Consider the following 18,607-nt stretch of genomic DNA (forward strand, 5'->3'; position numbering starts at 1 on the left):
CAAAGTACCTTATAAAAGACTGAGGAAATTAGAAAGTCATAGGATAGGAGGTAATGTCCTATTATGAATTAAGACAGATAGAAACAGAGTAGTCTTACATGGTCAAATTCTGATTTGAAGAAGGGTAAATATGTTCCATAAAGTCTATAACAAAGGCAGGAAAAAGATGTGGGGGGGGAAGAGAGTCAGGGATCAGAAACTCACAAATAACTGATGTCATGAGTCCTAAACCTATACATTTGGAAGAAGTGTAGTGACCTAGTGCTCACTGTAGTGTTTAACATGCTGCCTTTTTCTAGGTTAAAATCCAGGCAGAATTCTGCACAAGTGTGCAAATCAGAATTGCACAGTCATGCAGAATTTTTTTCCCCCACAGTTTCAATGGTATCAGCTTTGGGTTGTTGTATCGGTAGCCATTCCCACATGGTGCCTGCTGCTATCCAGTGGCAGAGGGGAGGCTTCTGGGTTAGCGGCAGGCACTGTCTGAGAATTGCTGCCAATAGTGACCTGAAGAAGCAAGCCTTAAAGTACAGGGAAGGGGAAGAAGGAAAGTTGGTGGCGCAGGGGAGGAGTGGGAGGGAGATAATGTATGGTGAGGATAAAACTGCATATAATAGAGGGAAGGGAAAAATGGTACATGGAGGGGGATAAAGAGAGGATGTGACACAGATGAGAAGGGAGAGTTGGATCCAGGAGCAGAATGAAGATATGCCTGGATATTGGAGTAAGGGGAGAGAGAGAAATGCTGGACCTTGGGGGAGAGTGCAGGAGGGAAGAGACAGGGAGATGTCAAGTTACAAGGGGTGGTAGAGGGAAGGAAGAAGAATACTGGCTATAAAGGTGGAGGAAAGAAGTCCCTAACAATGGTGGAACCCTGATGGGGAGGAGAGGATAGATATAACAGGGTAGAAATACGGTGTACACTGAAGATGAAAGGGCATGGGCTTGCAGGAATGGGAGAGAAGATGGAAATTTGATATTTAGCTGAAAAGTGAAAAAAGAGAAGTAAGAGGAATGGTCAATATGTTGGAGATGGATGTAGTGAGTGAGTAGAAAAGACAAACGGATAGCAGCTGCTTGAAGGCGAATTAGCAGACAGGAAAGCAGAAAAAAGAAAATGGAAGCAACATGATGGAAAAATCCAGACAACAAAGTTAGAAGAAAAAGATTTTGTTTTAAATGGAATGTGGATAATTAGCAAAAATATTGTTTAAATTTTGACAAATGCAGAATTTGCTACTTTTGGCCCCCTTTACTAAGTTGTGCTAGAGGTTTCTACCAAGGCTTGGGGCGCTAAAAGCTCTGATGCTGCTCTAGCACTCGCAGGAATTCTGAGTGTTGGAGCATTTAGTGCTATCGTAGCTTAGTGTGCAGACTTCTGCCAGCAGTACTAGGTGCACCCTTGTATGACTTGTGGATTATTATTAAAAATACATTTTTCATACAGAGGAGGGGGGTGTTGAAAATGATGGGCCCTGGGTGTCAAATTCAGTAGGTACACCACTATTTGCTTTAATTTTGGGGGTTTTCAACACAAAATTGAATATTTTTACTGCTGTATGTTTGCCTTGTTCTTGTGGTACACCGCCTTGTGTGGATTCCTTCAAAAAGGTCGAAAATAAATCCTAATATATAAGAGAAGATGAGCAAACCTATAAAAATAATACATTCCCAATCCTTACAGTCCTGGGTTTCAACCTGTTTGACTGACATCATTACCTGGATGTCACCACCATCTAAAACATGGCTGAGCTCTTTATCTTTCTATCTAAACTTCTCTCTCCTCTATTTCAGTGAACAGCACCCTCATTCTCCCTGTCTTGTCGGCTCATAACTGGGGCAGTTTTTGACTCATCTCTCTTCTTACATATCCAACAGACTGCCAAAGCCTGTCATTTCTCTACAATATCACTAAAATCAGACTTCCTTTCTGAGTGCCTTGTAAGACCTTCATCACCTTCGCCTGGACTACTGTAACCTGCTTCTCACTAGCCTTCCACTAAACCATCTCTCTCCCCTTTAGTCTTGCATGCCTCATATTCCACCAATGTCATTATGCCCACATTAATTTTAATTTAATTTAATTTCTTATATACCACTATACAGTGAGGTTCAAAGCGGTTTACAAAAAAGATACATTAAAGATACAATAAAATCAAATAAATAAAGATAGGTACTTGGAAGTTCCCTTACTGTCCCGAAGGCTCACAATCTAGCTAAAGTACCTGAGAAAACAATTTATGAATAGTAAAGATATAAAATATAAAGACAGAGGTAGAGATAGAGACAGATATGAATATTCCAACAAGTATTCAATAAATAAATTAAATTAGGATTAATAAATAAGTAAAATAAAGATAAAAAATAAGAATAAAGAATATATAAAACTAGTCTTTAAGCCCGTTACATTAACGGGTGCTAGAATAGATGTGTCTGTCTGTGTTTCTTTCTCTCTCTCTCTCCTTGGCCACTGCCTGTGTCCTATCTTCCTCCCCTCCCCAAGCAAAACTGTCTGCCCCCAGCACACCCCTCCACCCAAAGCAGCCCCCTTTCCCTCTCCCTGACTGTCTATCCATGGCCCCCTTCTGTATTCACCCCAGAGCAAAGCTGTTTGCCCCCAGCACAGACCTCCCCCCAAAGCAGCCTTTCCTTAATGTCCCATTCAATGTCCTTAGTGCCCTCAGTGCCTTCTTCCTATATCCTTAGTGCCCTCAGTGCCTCCTTCCCGTGTCCTTAGTGCCCTTTCCTATGTCCTTAGTGCCCCCAGTGCCTCCTTCCAATGCCCTCCTCGATGCCTTTTAGACTTTGTTCCACCCACACCCTCTCACCGAAGCCAGCCTGCCTGCCTCCCATCCCCCTGTGCAGTAGAACCTTTAATTTCTACCCCCCTCCCTCCATTCTCCCATACAGTAGAATTTGCCATTTACAGCATGTTTATATCTACCCCCCGCCCCCCCCCCCCCCCCCACGCCAGTACTGCTGCCATGCAGTCGACCCCACTGACCCTGCCATCTTGAGACGAACACAAACCTCCGGCCTGCAGCAGCTCCACAGCACTCTACACTTTCCTCGGCAGTGAAAATGAAGACAGTAGAAGGCTGGAAGCAGAATGTTTACAGTGCTGTGGAGCAGGCCGGAGGTTTGTGTTCATCTGGCGGTGGGAGGGTTGAATGGTAGGCTCAACCCGTCGGGCCGAATGGTACCGTGTAGACACCTTGGGCAGCAAGTTTCGGACGCGCACCGCCACGCGTTTTCGTTGACCCGGGGCTTTGGCGGCATCGACGGAGCGAGCCGCTTCATCTTGTTTCTTCGGAAGCCGCCCCCTCCCCTGGAGAGACTCTGACCTGTACCGGGCCCTCCAGTAGGTCACACTCGCACATCCGAGTTATCTCAGCAGGGAATTTTGAAAGCTGCGGCGGCGCAAGTTGGAGAGCAGGTGACGTAAAACCGGCGCATGCGCACTCGTGTTTCCGCGACGGGATCAGGGAACACGATTTTTTTAGTGCGCATGCGCGGCCTATCATTTTATTATATTAGATAAATTCCAATCAAACAATAGGATCTGATGTTAGATGATCATAAAGATTACATGCCAAGGAGAAAAAGCTGGTATGCTCCTTGAGTCCTGAGGTATGAAGCTCAGACCCCTCATTATATTTCAGCCCTATGGTTTCCCAGGATGTTATAATGAGTGCTTAAATGCAGTCTAGACAGTTGGATCCGAGTCAAAGTAATGGCAAAATGCAGGCTAGTCAAATTGAATCTGATTCAAGGCTATGCAGGCTTGTCATTTAGATCAGAAGTATGGCAATACCACAAGCAGGCAAGTTGTAAGGATCTGGTGTTGTCTGAAACAGCCGAACAACCGCCACAATCAACTCGGTGCATCAGCTGCCTTAAACGATCAACTGCCATCATCTTCAGTTCCGATGGCTGTCACCTAGGATCCCAGGATCCCTCCGAAGAACAAGACCACATCCCAGGCAGGACAATTGCTTCCTTAACTGCATACGATGGGAATCCCTATGAGGCCGCCCTCTCCTTAATAGCACCGCCTGCGAGCCTACTCCGATGCGCCGTCTTCCTCCCCAGCGGCACGTCCTCAAATGCAGTGAAACGGAAGTACGCTGTTGTCTGCATGCAGATACAAGGAACCAAAAGCCAGACCTCTATAATCCACCACGAAAGAATCAGGACCCAATCCAACATCTCTCAACCGCCACCACAGAACCAGTCAAGCAGCAGGTAAGAGGCCCCCTCAGCTGTTGGACCGGAGCAACTGTCAAACTGGAAAATCAGTGAAGTGAGCTTAAAAAACAAATATAAACGAGACTGTAATGAAAGTAATAGAGACAGAAACAAAACCAGTTAAAAATAAATTCAAAAGAAAATCAATAAAGCAAAATAAAACAAAAAGTAGGATAAGGGAGACAGCACAGATTATGACCTAACTGGCTGCCATCTTGTTGGAACTTCCCCTGAGCTAGCCCTGCTCTTCTACTTAGAAACATAGAACATGACGACAGAAAAGGGCCACAGCCCATCTAATCTGCCCACACTAATGGCCCACCCCCTAACTACCTCCATGAAGAGATCCCACATGCCAATCCCATCATTACCCTGTTCAAGTCACTTCATTGGCTCCCTATCTGTTTCTGAATACAGTTCAAACTTCTCTTAATGACCTACATGTATATCTGCTCTGCAGCTCCTCAGTATCTCTCCCCAAACTACTACTCTCCTTTCTGCTTTGCTGCACCTTATGCCTGGAAAAAAACTGCCTGATGTGGTACATCAAGCTCCATCCTTGGCAGAATTCAAACTCATGCTCAAAGGCCCCTTCTTTGAAGCTGCTTTCAATGCCAAACTCCAATGCACCTGCTAAACACCATTCCCTCTGTAATTCCCCCACCTGGACGTTGTCTACTGATGCACCTGCTTGCCTGGTTTGTCTATCTTGACTAGACTGTAAGCTCTTTTGAGCAGGGACTGTCTCTTCTGTGTAGTAGAAGCTGTCTGAACACTCAGTGACAACACAATACATCTGGGTCATACTCAGAATTCTTGATGACATCATAATGCAACTCTATATAGTTCCTCCACCTGAGAACAGTGTATTGATGCACCTTCTTGCCCAGTCTGTCTTGATTAGGATGTAAACTCTTTGGAGCAGGGACTGTCTCTTCTGTGTTTTGATGTACTGCGCTACGCAGTCTCTAGTCGCATTATTGAAATGATTAATAGTAAAAGAAGCTGTCCGAATACTCAGTGACATCACAATGCATCCGGGTCATACTCAGAATTCCTGATGACATCATAATGGAGCTCTATAGATGCACCTTCTTGCCCAGTTTGTCTCTCTTGACTAGACTAAGCAGGGGCTGTCTCTTCTGTGTTTTGATGTACAGCGCTGCGTAGTCTCTAGTAGCACTACTGAAATGATTAGTAGTAGAAGCTGTCTGGACGCTCAGTGACATCATAATGCATCTGGGTCATACTCGGAATTCTTGATGACATCATAATACAACTCTATAGAGTTCCTCCACCTGAGTCTGTCTTGACTAGACTGTAAGCGCTTTTGAGCAGGGGGCTTGTCTCTTCTGCGTTTTGATGTACAGCGCTGCGTAGTCTCTAGTATCAGTAGTAGTCTTGTTTCGTCCTTTACCACCCTATACCGTCTCCCGTCACGGCACCGAGGGGCGACGGCCGGCCTGCGCATGCTCAGCGTAGCGCGTAAGCGCGCGCCAACCCTCCTCCTTCCCCCCCCCCCCCCCACTCGCCCTCCGTCACGCGCTTCCGCCGTGACGTAGGAGGAAGGAGACGCCATTAGAGGCCGAAGCTGCCGTTGAGGGCTCTGGTCCCCCGGTGCCCCCGTCTCCCTCCCCCGGCGGGCGTCTCATGTGAGTCTCGGCGCCGCTCGCAGGTCACGATGGCGGCCGGTGCTGCTGGCGCGAGCAAGACCTACTCGTTCAAGGTGGTGCTGCTGGGCGAAGGCTGCGTGGGCAAGACGTCGCTGGTGCTGCGCTACTGCGAGAACAAGTTCAACGACAAGCACCTCACCACCTTGCAGGTAGACGGGGGGGGGGGGCGGGGCCGGGTGGCTCGTGCCGACGCTTTGCGCGCGCTCAGCCCGGAACGCAGGAGGGAGGCGGCTTTGACCCCGTTTCTCTGTGTGACGCGCGCAAGTCGTTCTCTTAACGAAACAAAAAAAGTAGGTGCCTCTGGCTGTCTGTTCCAGAGAGAGAGAAACCGGATGGGTACTTATCCTCCCAATTCAACTTCTACAGATCATCTAAAACTACCCATAACGACATGGGGCTCCCTTTTACTAAGGGGCGCTCGCTTTTTAGCGCGCGCTACAGGGCTGGAACTAACGCCGGCTCGCGCGCGTTAAAGCCCTAACGCAGCTTAGTAAAAGGAGCCCTTTAGGTAGCCTTCTGTCAAGGCTGGTCGTTTCAATTAGGAAAAATGAACTTTTGGTTAAGCCCTTTCATTTCCCAAATGTATTCTTATGTTTTTTTAGAAAGTTTGTTACATAACTGTATTTTTATTTCCTATTCCATTATTTTGTTCTACAGAATTTTATGCAAACTTCACCGATTGTACAGTTCTTCTTGTTTGTGAACCGCCCGGAACCTTATGGATGGGCGGTATACAAGAATTAAAGTTATTATTATTATTAATAACTTCCGCATATCCTACAATTCTATGCGGATTACAAATTATTCAGGTATTAGGCATTATTCCCTAACTGTCCCAACAGGTTCCCACTCTATCTAATGTACCAATTAAGCTATGACTTTTTCTATGGCCTTCTCAGGACCTCCCTATGTGTTGCATTTTGTGTATTTTTATAGTATAAAGCAAAATTTAAATAGAGAATTACAGTTTAGTCATGACTTCAGACTTGGTTTTACCTGATAGACTTGCCTGGGGATTCTTATTATTGCAAATCCAATGTACCCTCCCTCATCTTTTTTTGTTCTTTCACATTATTATATCAAATATATATAGTATATATATAGTATTTGATATAATAATGTGAAAGAACAAAAAAAGATGAGGGAGGGTACATTGGATTTGCAATATATATATAAGTGACCATCATGGTACATGATATAATAGTGCGAAAGAAGAACATAAAAGAATAAGGAGGGTATATTGGATTTGAATTAAAGAAACCTTTCCCACCTGCATATACACAGTAGTAAGCTTCTTAGTGTTTCCCCATATTTACAAATATGATAACACCTGTAGTGCATCAGTTCCCTAGTAACCTAGATTTTTAGGAACTTCTCTGTCTGTGTTTTCTACTTTTTATAATTGTAACATGGTGGAATGATATGACCCTAAATGTTATATTTAATCGAGTAACTTTTAACAGACTTGCTAATAATATATGTAAGGGAGCAAACTTAATACTTGCAGCAAAATTACACTAAATTTTGTTAATGATTAATTGCAAAAAGGTGTGATCTGGGAAAATAATTCTTAACAAATAGCAAGCCTCAAAACCAGGAAATTGACTTCAGAATAAACCATTGTTAGAATCGGAAGCCTAGCTCATATCACTGGCTTGCTTTTAAGAGTGGGGAAAAGTGTAACAGTTAAAAAAACAACCCTAAATCCTCCACAATATTGTAGGAGAAAAAGTAAAATTATTTAGGTCAATTAAACTTTTAACAGAACCATAACATATGATATGGTAAAACATTGGAACCAAGTAAAAAGGTCATAATTATCATTGCTTACATGCATTGCATTAATAGTAAGGGGGGAAAAACCAAAATTTGACACATGTTGATAATCTTGATTAAGGTATAGGTAAACTAGGCACATGTCTTGGGCCCAAAAGTTTTGTTTTTTTTTTTTTACTTTTTGTGTTTTTTTTTGTGTGTTTTTTTTGTTTGGGGGGGGGGGGAAGTGCCCTGTTAGATATACTGAGAACTACAGATTTTATAAAATACTAGGCTCAGAATGATGGCTAAAGGATCTTGATATTTTAAACAATTTTGCTCTCTTATTCTCTTTGGTCCATTATGAGAGTCTTGTGATCTTACAGCCTTATGTTCCATTAAAAGTAGATTAAACATCATATTGTTCCACTGTAGAAAACCAGGGAAATTAGATTTCCACTGAAGTAATAAATCTTGTCATGATCAATAGGGCTTTAGAAAGAAATAGTTCAAGCTCAACACATGTCGGAGAAGATAAATCTATCTAGTTAAATAAAAAAAATCTTAAGGGCATTCTGGTGATGTAAGAAAACCCCATTCATCTGAAAAATCTGTCTTCCCTTCCAAAAAAGATCTGGATCATAGGGCAGCGCTAAAACGTGTGCTAACTGCCTCATGACTATTACATCTAAATCGTGTTCTAGTTCAGTAGCAATGTTGGTCTTGTTGGTTTATGCACCTTCACCCACAGGATGTATGTAGAGATCCTCAGTTGCATTTTTCCGCTCCACCTCCCTTCTCCCTGGGCTGTCCTGTACTCGGTTATTCTCTTTACACACAAGGTGGTAGGAGCCTGTCTGTTGTGCTCAGTTTTCTTTCTTTCTTTCTTTTTGGGGGGAGGTTTATCATTCAGTCGAGAGGCTATTTAGTGCTGCAGAGGCTCCCAGTCTTGGAACATCTCTGGCTGTAGGAAAACACACTTTCAGGCCAGAAGCCTTTAGTCAAAGGGCCACCTGCATTGCAGGGCATGTACTCAGCCAGCCTGCACTAATAGTTCAGGAACTCAAGGACTGGTCTTCTTGGGAGCAAGGCTAACTGTGTTTCCTCCCCAAGTGTGTACGGAGAGGGGCTGAGTTCTCAGTCCTGATGGAGGGACTGAGAATCGATCTGAAGAAGCAAGCAGTCTGGCTTTCAGGCTTGACTGAGGCAGAGGTCCCTTCAGATGGCTGCAGTGTCAGCCTAGGCAGTATTCAGCACAATCATGACACAGTAAGTACAGGGCTAATACCCACAGAACAGAATCAGGGGGGGGGGGTGTCTTCAAAATGGTGGTAGGAGGTTTGCACTATGGGGTAAGAGCCAGGGTTACCCACCCCTAAAATCACTGTGTAGCTCACAGGCCATTTTTAGTGCTAAAATCACTGCTGTGGTGGCTATCTTAGATTTCCCGATTTTTGAATAAAATCCTCTATCTGCCTCAAAACACCTCAGTTTTGCTCAAAATTAGATGAGATGGACTCCTCAGGCCAGGATACTCTGGATTCATGCCAGATTGCTGTGGATAACTGGCCAGGGACCTTCCATATTCCACAAGTACAGTAGCTCAGCACAAGGGGTGATGGGGTGGGAGGATGCAGGAGCCACCCTAGACCCTTTGGTAGTTTGGGTTCTCAGTCCGAAACCCAAGTTGGAAATCCTGGTCAGAGCTAGTAAATGCAGACTGTGTGGCCCTGGTGAAGAAAAGCCCTTACTGGGAAAACTATTACTGGGAAAACACAAAAGCACCTGCAGGGGTCTTCGGGGCGTCCTGGTTAGGGTTTTGCTTTGGAATTTATTAACATGATGTACAAGGCATACTTGAATTACAGCAACCATTTTAGCCCCTTTGAGGTCTTGGCAGCTGTAGTGCCAGGGTTTTCTTCCCACTCAGAGTGCCTGTTCCTCACAGCAAACCATGCTCCAGTGACAGAGGGCTAGTCTGATGAAGACTAGGAGGAAGAGAATTTTTTATATGCCATTACTCTCTCAGTTGGAGTCCTCAGTAGTGGGCGATTTGGCCTCGTGCTCGACCAGATAGCAGCCCTGGTTTTTAAGCCTTCGGCGCTATTAGAAGTAATCACTGAGTCAGAATTAAAGATAGAACAGCCCAGTCTTCTATGGCTCAGTGCTTGCTTACGAGCAGCACAAAAGATCAGACTAGGTGCTTTCCCTCGCACCTGGACATCACTGGGATGCTAATGGACCATTGGGATGCTCCAGAAGGCCCCTCTGGGTAGCAAAAGCCATGACAAAGCTATATCCCATGGACACTGAATTCCAGCAGCTTTTCATCTCTCTTAAGATGGATTCACTGGTGGCACATGTTACCAAGCGTACCTCCCTCCCAGTAAAGGGGTAGTCGTGTTAAAGGATCCACAAGGTTGAAGGCTGGATTTTGTCTATAGGAGACAATTTTAAGCTGTGGTGTTGAATTAAGGGCAGCAGCAGTGGTGTCCATTGCAGAGACATGCCACTCAGTTATATTGGACCCTGGCAGGGGAAAGCCAATGCAGAAGCGCAATTCCTGATGGAGGAAGAGGATTATGTGGCAGATGCACTGTGATCTGTTCAGAGTACTTAGCAAGGTCTCCGCATACACCGTCTCTGCCCGTAGAAAGCTGTGGATTAGACAGTGGCTGGGAGATTCTGCCTCTAAAGCAACACTGAGCAAATTGCCTTTCAAGGGTCAGTTGCTCTTTGGAAAGGGCTGGACCATATGATGGCTAGTGTGCAGGATTACATACCCAAGTCTCTACCAGATAGCAGACCAAAGGCCCCTAGGGAATCTCCTTGAGGTAATTTTTGTGGCTAGGCGCTTTTGTCGGTACTTGGCGGGTTGTTTGGCCAATAGATCCTCCAGAGCCCAAGGCAGAGATTTGGGGGACCTAACGTTCCAGTCTGCTGGAGCTAATGTCACAGGGGCCCCAAAAACGCAGTTATGATGCCACGACAGCAGCCATAACCCCCAGGATGGGAGGGAGGTTTACAGCTTATTGGGAGGAATGGGGCGAAAGTCACCGCAGACAACTGGGTGCTGGACATTATTCAGGAGGAGTACAAACTCAAGGTTCCATCCCCTCCCAGGCTGTTTAGTACAGTGATTCCCAACCCTGTCCTGGAGGAACACCAGGCCAATCGGGTTTTCAAGCTAGCCCTAATGAATATGCATGAGAGAGATTTGCATATGATGGAAGTGATAGGCATGCAAATTTGCTTCATGCATATTCATTAGGGCTAGCCTGAAAACCCGATTGGCCTGGTGTTCCTCCAGGACAGGGTTGGGAACCACTGGTTTAGTAGACTCTTGGTGGGAAGACTAGAAAAAGCAGTCGATGTCCAAGCCACTGTGCAGAGGTTATTAATCTGGCAACTATTGAGGCTATATCAGATGAAAAATTGGGATTGGGCAGATACTGTATGTGTATATGTATACACTTCATTGTGCCCAAAAGAGACTGAAGATTAGAGGATGATTCTGGACCTGAGGTTGGAGAATGCTGCCCTCAAGGTCCCATGCTTCTGCATGAAAACAGGTTGGTCATTGCCTCAGTGGTGCCAAGGGAGTTCTTGCCTCTTTAGATCTGAAGGAGGCCTACCTACATATTCCCATTTTCCCAGACCACAGAACATATTTGAGGTTCTGTATTAATGGGACAACACTTCCAGTTCTGTGCCCTGCTGTTTGAGCTGGCTACTTCACTACAAACCTTCACCAAGGTGATTGTTGTAGTGGCAACTTACCTCCGCAAGGAGGGTATACAGGTACATCCGTATCTGGATAATTGGCCGATTTTTCAAACCTCATCTGCAGCTGAGGGTAGAAGAGCATTAGGCATATGGTTCAGCTCCTCTAGATCCTAGGATGGGTCATAAATTTCTGGAAGTGCCACCTAGAACTGTCAGTCCCTCGAGTACCTGGGCATTTGTTTCAGTACAATGAGAACAATATTTTCCTCCCAGAGGCCCGCAAACCGAAGCTCGCTCAGCAGATCAGGGAGCTGTGAGACAAGCCAGCACAGATAGCTTGGCAGTACATGAAGGTACTGGGCTCAATGGTAACATCAATAGAGGTGGTCCCTTGGGCTAGGGTGCATTTGTGTCCCCCTACATGAGGCACTCTTATCACACTTGTCCCCACAAACAGTGCTGCTTCCTTGGACAGCCCCGGCATTTCACAGCCTGAGCTGGTAGCTGCAGCTCAAACTGAGGAATATCACTTCAAACTTTTTCCTGGGTGAGGCTGACAAGATGCCTGCCTCTTTAGCAAGGGAGTGCGTTGTGAGGGGCGACCAATGCAGGGGAATTGGTTTCCCGCACAGAAATGGTCAATCAACAGGTTGGAACTAAAAACTATCCCCCTGGCGCTGCAGGCGCTAGGGAGCTTCCTACGGGCAAGACCATTAGTGCAGGCTACACTCAAGTAGGTGTTTCAAGTAGGTATTTTGTCTTATCAGTTATAAAATGTTCATCATCGTTAATGTTATTCTTTGTTGTGTTATAAGCAGAACAGACTTTCTTCTCAGAGAGAGTCCCCATACCCCTCCCTTTTCTGTTTATTCCCCATGCACTCAGCCAGCCTGCACTAATAGTTCAGGAGCTCGAGGACTGGTCTTCTTGGGAGCAAGGCTAACTGTGTTTCCTCCCCAAGTGTGTATGGTGAGGGGCTGAGTTCTCGGTCCTGCTGGAGGGACTGAGAATCTATCTGAAGAAGCAAGCAGTCTGCTTTGATACAAACTGAGGAGTACAGGACAGCCCTAAGAAAAGGTAGGTGGAGCTGAAAAATGAAAATGAGGCGCTGTACATGCACCCTGCAGGTGAAGGTGTATAAACCCACTGATTCAAAACTGATGTTCCTGTCTCCTAGAAAGAAGATTAACAAAGTAGGTAAATAATCCTTCCCTTTGTATCTACTTCATAGAGGTGTGTTATGTTTTTTTTTCTCCACCCATGTCATCAATTATAAATTGCTGTCTTTGAAATCCATGCCCAGAATGTTGTGTTTTCAGGGTACTTGGAGCAGTCATTCCAATCAATGACGGGTGCATAAAATTATTTTTCAGCTTTGCAGGTACCTTTTTTTTTTTTTTTTGTTCACCCATTTGATTCGTAGAGGTTTATTTTTCCCTTCTGCAGGTCTTGATCCATTTGTCCATCAGTTTTATCTTTGGGCAAGATTTTGAAGTTTATTTTTTTTGTACAAACAGTGATGGTGGGTTGACAGTTTTTAGCTTATCGATCTTATTTATTACAGGCATCATTTCTAACAAAGAAGTTGAACATTGGAGGAAAGAGAGTAAACCTTGCTATATGGGTAAGTCCACATGATCAAATCTAAGTTCTAAGATTGGTTGAATGAGGAGCAGTTGCCTTTTGAAACAAGCCGAACTGTTACTGACTTTAGGGGGAAATGCTTTCTGAATGCACTTATGTTATAAGTTTTAGAGTACTTTTTGTCAAACATCTTTTACTGTAAGGAACTAGTCCACATCACTGCTACTACTACTGTTTCTATAGTGCTGCTAGATGTACAAAGCGCGGTACATTAAAACATTCAAGAAACCAGTCCTTGCTCAGTATAGGTTACAATCTAATCAAACAGACATGTCAGGCAGTATCTCAGACATGGTCACTTTACAAGCAAAAGGGGGCTAGGAGTAGAGAATGACATAGGGAAAAAATTTGTCCCCATCCTGTCCCCAGAAGCTCGGGCCTTGTTCCCGCAAATTTTTTATTAAGATAGTTAGGGGTCCTTTTATTAAGGTACGCTAACCAATTTAGCACGCGCTAAATATTAGCACATGCTAAATGCATTCCTTAATAAAAGAACTCCTTAGTTTTATTAGAAGTATAGAACCTCTCCAACCCCATGCCAGCTCTGTGATGTAAACAAAATAAATAAAAAAGACTTTTCTTCTCTCTTTTAGGTCTTAGTTCATGCTTGCTGTCTAACACTAGCTCTGGCAGGATATACATTTTAAATCTGACATATTGTAATCACAAAACAGAAAATATTTCTTTCTTTTTTTTTTTACCTTTTTGTTGCCTGGTCATTATTCAAATTATGTTGGTCCCAGTCTCTGGTTGTCTTCTGATAACTCGCTTGCCAATGGTCTAGCATCTCTCTCCTCTTCGTCCCTTCCTTCTCCCATACCCCATGGTTTGGCATTTCACTCTCTCTCCTTTCCTTCCCTATCATGTGCCCTCTTTCTCTACCCCTGCCATCCAGCATCTTCTCTTCTGTCAACTTCCATTCAGCATCTGCCCCCTCTTTCCACGTCCATTGTCTGCTACCCTCTTTCGCTCCTCCCCAATGGTATCTATTTGTGCTAATCACTGTAGAGGAGAATCTGTTTATCCATACACTCCCAGTACTGTAGAAAATGCTGTACCAGAAACAGATTGAAAAGGACCAGAGTGCACAAAAAGAAACCCCCAAAAAACTTAGCTGTGTGTGTCTAAAAAATGGATCGAATCAGTTTTTCCAAAATAATTTTATCAATTAAAATTAACAAGTCTATCGGTTGTATAGCTTTTCTCTAAAAGACACAGCTGTTGAGCAGGAAAGGCGAGGGGAACCACACGATCGAGAGAGGATGGAGGTGCAGCTAAATGTGAAGGACAGAGCATGGGAAATGGAGATCAAGCTAAGAAAAATCCTGCTAGAGAAATTTTGCTCCCTGTCATGCCTTTCATTCTACAGTGCATCGGTAGGGGTACTGAAAGGGACAGGCTGCAGTGTAATGTGACTAGCACGGGCTTCTCAGGCCCTGGGTCTCCGTACCTATAGATTGACTTCCCCATGGTTGCTGCTGCTTCTCTGCTTGGCCGTCGACCATTGTCCGTGTCCTTTCTTCAGTGCTTAAGTTGTGTGTGGCTGACGAAACTTTTTCTCTGATGCATCAGAGAAATTTCAACTTTCGGGCTACCCACGTCTAGCTGCGGGTAACAACCATCGTGTCTTTCTCTAGTTCTCTGGATTTGAATACTACTAGGGATGGAACTTGATGTACTGACTCGGGCAATCTGTTCCAGATGTATGGTGCAGCAAGAGAGAAGGAACATAGTCTGGAGTTGGGAGTAGAGGAGAAGGGTACAGATAGACTTGGCTGTATTAATGGAGGTCCCGGTGAGGAGTACCGTATTTTCACGTAGATAACGCGCACCCGAGTATAGCGCGCTGAAAACCGACATATATGTTTAAAAAAATTTATATACCGCGCACACCCATATACCGCGCATGCTGCCCCAACTCTCCTCTCGTCCACCCCGACTCTCCTCTGGCCACCCCGACTCTCCTTTCCCCCGCCCTGACTCTCCTCTCCCCCCTTGAAGTCCTGTCCCCACCCTGATGCCCCCCCCCGACATCCGATTCACCCCCCCCCCCCCCCCGCAGGACCGCTTGCACGCACCCCCACCCCGAAGGACCGCTTGCACCTCCCCAGCCTCCCGACCCCCCCCCCCTCATCATGTAGAAGCTCCTACCGGTGTCCTGCTGCTTCCTCTTGGCGGTCCCGACCCTTCTGTGAGCCCTGCGTCTGCGCTGCTTCGTCTTCCGGCGGTCCCGCCCGTAGAAAGGGCGGGACCGCCGGAAGACGAAGCAGCGCAGGCGCAGGGCTCACAGAAGGGCCGGGACCGCCAAGAGGAAGCAGCAGGACACCGGTAGGAGCTTCTACATGATGAGGGGGGGTCGGGAGGCTGTGGGGGTGCGAGCGGTCCTTCAGGGTGGGGGTGCGGGTGGGAGTGCGTGCGAGCGGTCCTGCGGGGGGGGGTGAATCGGACATCGGGGGGGGGGAACTATGTAAAAAAAAATTGTGAAACGCGCTCATGCATATAACGCGCAAGGTTATGCACGGTTTGTAAAAATCGTGTATAACGCGCGCGTTATATGCGTGAAAATACGGTACATAGGGATGGAAAAGAGAGGAGAGAGACAGTTGCAGAGTGAATGCACTATGCAGAAATGGATAAGGGAGCTAATGAAGTGACTTGAGGGGTGATGTGAGCATAGCAACTGGTGGAATATAAGTCGTGCAACAGAATTTTGAACAGATTGAAGGGGAGAGAGATGGTTTAGTGGAAGACTGTGAGAAGCAAGTTGCAGTATTCTAGGCGAGAGGTTTTGGTAGCATCCTCTGATGTCAGAAGAAAGGCTTCTGGTTTGAGCTGCGTGTAGAAGCTGCTGCCCACAGCTTTGTGAAGAGGGAGCCAGCTAGAAAAAGATAAAACACCCATGGGAGGAAGGGAAAAGGTCACGTTGGGACTCGGAGAAGGAGAGGACCCCTTTTGTAAGTATGAGTCGGACATTTGTAAAATGGGGACTGCCTATATTAGTAACTTTTTTTTATTTTAAGTTTGTGCTTTTATACTTCCTGGGTTATCTACTAAGCTTTAGGTTCTAAAATAGCATATGCTATAATAATAGTCATTTAGACCTAGCAATGACGTGTTGTGTTCTGCAGTACTTAAAATCAGTGCAGTGTTTGTGTATAAACTTTTTAAGTGACAAATGTCTTATATGCCCCAAAATATCTTATTAAGCTTAATGTGAATTCTGATCCCTTTCTAGAAAGGACCATTGGCTTTCTCTAGAGAGTTTTCTAGTTTTTTGTTAGATTTCCTGCTGACTAGCTGTGTCCCAAGACTAGTGTTGTAGCTGGCAGCAGAAATCTTTTGTGACATTCTGGCCCCTTTCTTCTTCCTGTTGCTAGGATGCTGGCACTTTGATAACTCAACAGGAGAAGAGGAGATCTTGTTTTATGCAGAGGACTATGAGCCTATGCTTCATTCTGAATGAATTTTTTTATTTCTTGAAGTAAAGGTTGCAGGTCAGCATGTTCTGCTTATACCAGTGCTTCAAAAGCTGGGTACATTTGGGCTATTTGAGCTTTGGGAATATTCACAAGGTCTATAGGCCTGACACATGTGCAGATCGCATTTCCTGTGATGTAAGGAATAGAAAGGAAAGAAAATTGTGAAAAGATTTCCTGGTGCTCTTTAACTGAAACAAGTTTCAAGTTTATTAGGTTTTATATACCGCCTATCAAGGTTATCTAAGCAGTTTTTTTACAATCAGGAACTCAAGCATTTTTCCCTCTCTGTCCCGGTGGGCTCACAATCTATCTAACGTATCTGGGACTATGGAGGATTAAGTGACTTGCCCAGGGTCACAAGGAGCAGCGCAGGGTTTGAACCCACAACCCCAGGGTGCTGAGGCTGTAGATCCAACCACTGCGCCACACACTCCTCTCCACAAGTTGTGTTGTGGTTCTGGTTTGTTGTAAAAGGATAAATTGCCATTTGAATAGTGTTAATCTGAAGTATGTCCCAACTGCTTACATTCCTGAATCCTGGTCTTAAGGTTTAAGTGCAGTGCTGCTCCTTAATCCTACTACCCTTCATACTCTGTCTGAGATGCATCACTGTGACACCCTAATGATACTCAATGAGCCTCCTAGCCAGTTGAACTTCATCACTGTGTGCTGCCACAGGCTGCTCAGTTCAAATCCTTGTGATCTTTCTCAGGTTATTTGACCCTCCATTGCCTTGGAGCTCTCCAGGGACAGGAAGTACCTGAATGCACACTGCTCCCTCCATATTTGCCGTTTCTGCACTCATGGTTTCGCTTATTTGCGATTTTTTTTATTTTTTATTTTTTTTTTGCATGCTGACTCCGCCCCCCCAAAATTACGTCATGAGTAAAGTTCCTTTTCTTTTACCGATAAAAATAAGTTTAGCGCTTACCAACATTCACTCTGAAAATCGCTGCTTCTATGCATTCTCCCACAAAATCGCTGCTTCAAATCTTTCACCCTCAAAATCACTGCTTCCCAGCATCCATAGAAAGAAACGCATGGAGAAAATCGCTATTGCCCTGAAAATCACTAGGAATCACTGTATTGGAACTTTTTTTTTTTTTTACCCTGTTGAGATTACTGTACACTACTGTATTATGCAATAAATATTGTTATCCCCCAAAATTGCAAATTTCAATAGTAATTAGTGGCTATTTCAAAAACCACGAATAACAGTTGAAAAGTTATTCGCGGTTTCAATACCAAAAACGTTGACTTTTACAAAAAAAACACAAATCTAATATAATAAAATGATAGGCCGCGCATGCACACTAAAAAAATGTGTTCCCTGATCCGTCGCGAAAATACGAGTGCGCATGCGCGCCCCTGGCGTGTCAGAGGGGATGGGGTATCGAAGCCGAGCGAGCTGCGGAAGTGGTGGTGGTGGCCGGCCTCAGGTATGAGTTTGATATTAGGATGGTGGGGTGCGGAGGCCTGAGAGCGACCGTGTGTGCACAGGGAGGAGACGGGGAGAGACGCGCTGGACTGGCAGGGGGTTGGAGAAGTGGAAGAGGGAGATACAAACTGAAGAAAAAGGAGGCGGGACTGGCGGTCTAACGCATGGCACGCATAGACGGTGGGGACGGGAGCACCACCCCGATCGGCTCCTCCAGGCCGATGATGCACACAGGGCTTAGACGGCTGACCGAAGCACCGGATCTGACGCTGCAAAAACGGCGGATCCCCCGCTACGCCAGTGGGACAGGACTGCAAGCGCCAGGAGAGAGGGGGGAGGCGGCGAGCGTCTATGCCGTGGGCCACAATCTCAGGGTTGCCATGGAAACAGAGGGGATCAGGAAATAAACAGATTTAAAAAAACAAACAAACAGTGGACAAGGACAGAGACACACAGACACTCACAGAAGGACAGGGGGCTAAAGAGACAGAATGAAAAAATTACAAAACACAGAGGACAAGGAGAGAGAGACACACAGACATGCACAGAAGGACAGGGGGCTAAAGAGACAGATTGAAAAAAATAACAAAACACTAAGGACAGAGAGAGACTCAGGAAACAAATGACAAACAGCCAAGGAGATA

The 18,607-nt window shown here is 45.3% G+C and overlaps 1 protein-coding gene across 1 annotated transcript in view; it reads left to right on the forward strand.

Moving 5' to 3' along the window:
* The first annotated feature begins 5,776 nt into the window (after positions 1-5,776).
* RAB21 (RAB21, member RAS oncogene family) overlaps positions 5,777-18,607 on the forward strand; it is a 33,082-nt gene continuing 20,251 nt past the window's right edge. The window contains exons 1-2 of the mRNA XM_033952481.1: positions 5,777-6,070; positions 12,967-13,026. Coding sequence (XP_033808372.1) covers positions 5,930-6,070; positions 12,967-13,026 — 201 coding nt within the window. The 5' untranslated portion in view covers positions 5,777-5,929. The remainder of the gene's footprint in view (positions 6,071-12,966; positions 13,027-18,607) is intronic.

The sequence above is a fragment of the Geotrypetes seraphini genome, chromosome 7 (genome assembly GCF_902459505.1).
Source record: "Geotrypetes seraphini chromosome 7, aGeoSer1.1, whole genome shotgun sequence".
NCBI classification, from domain to species: Eukaryota; Metazoa; Chordata; class Amphibia; order Gymnophiona; family Dermophiidae; genus Geotrypetes; species Geotrypetes seraphini.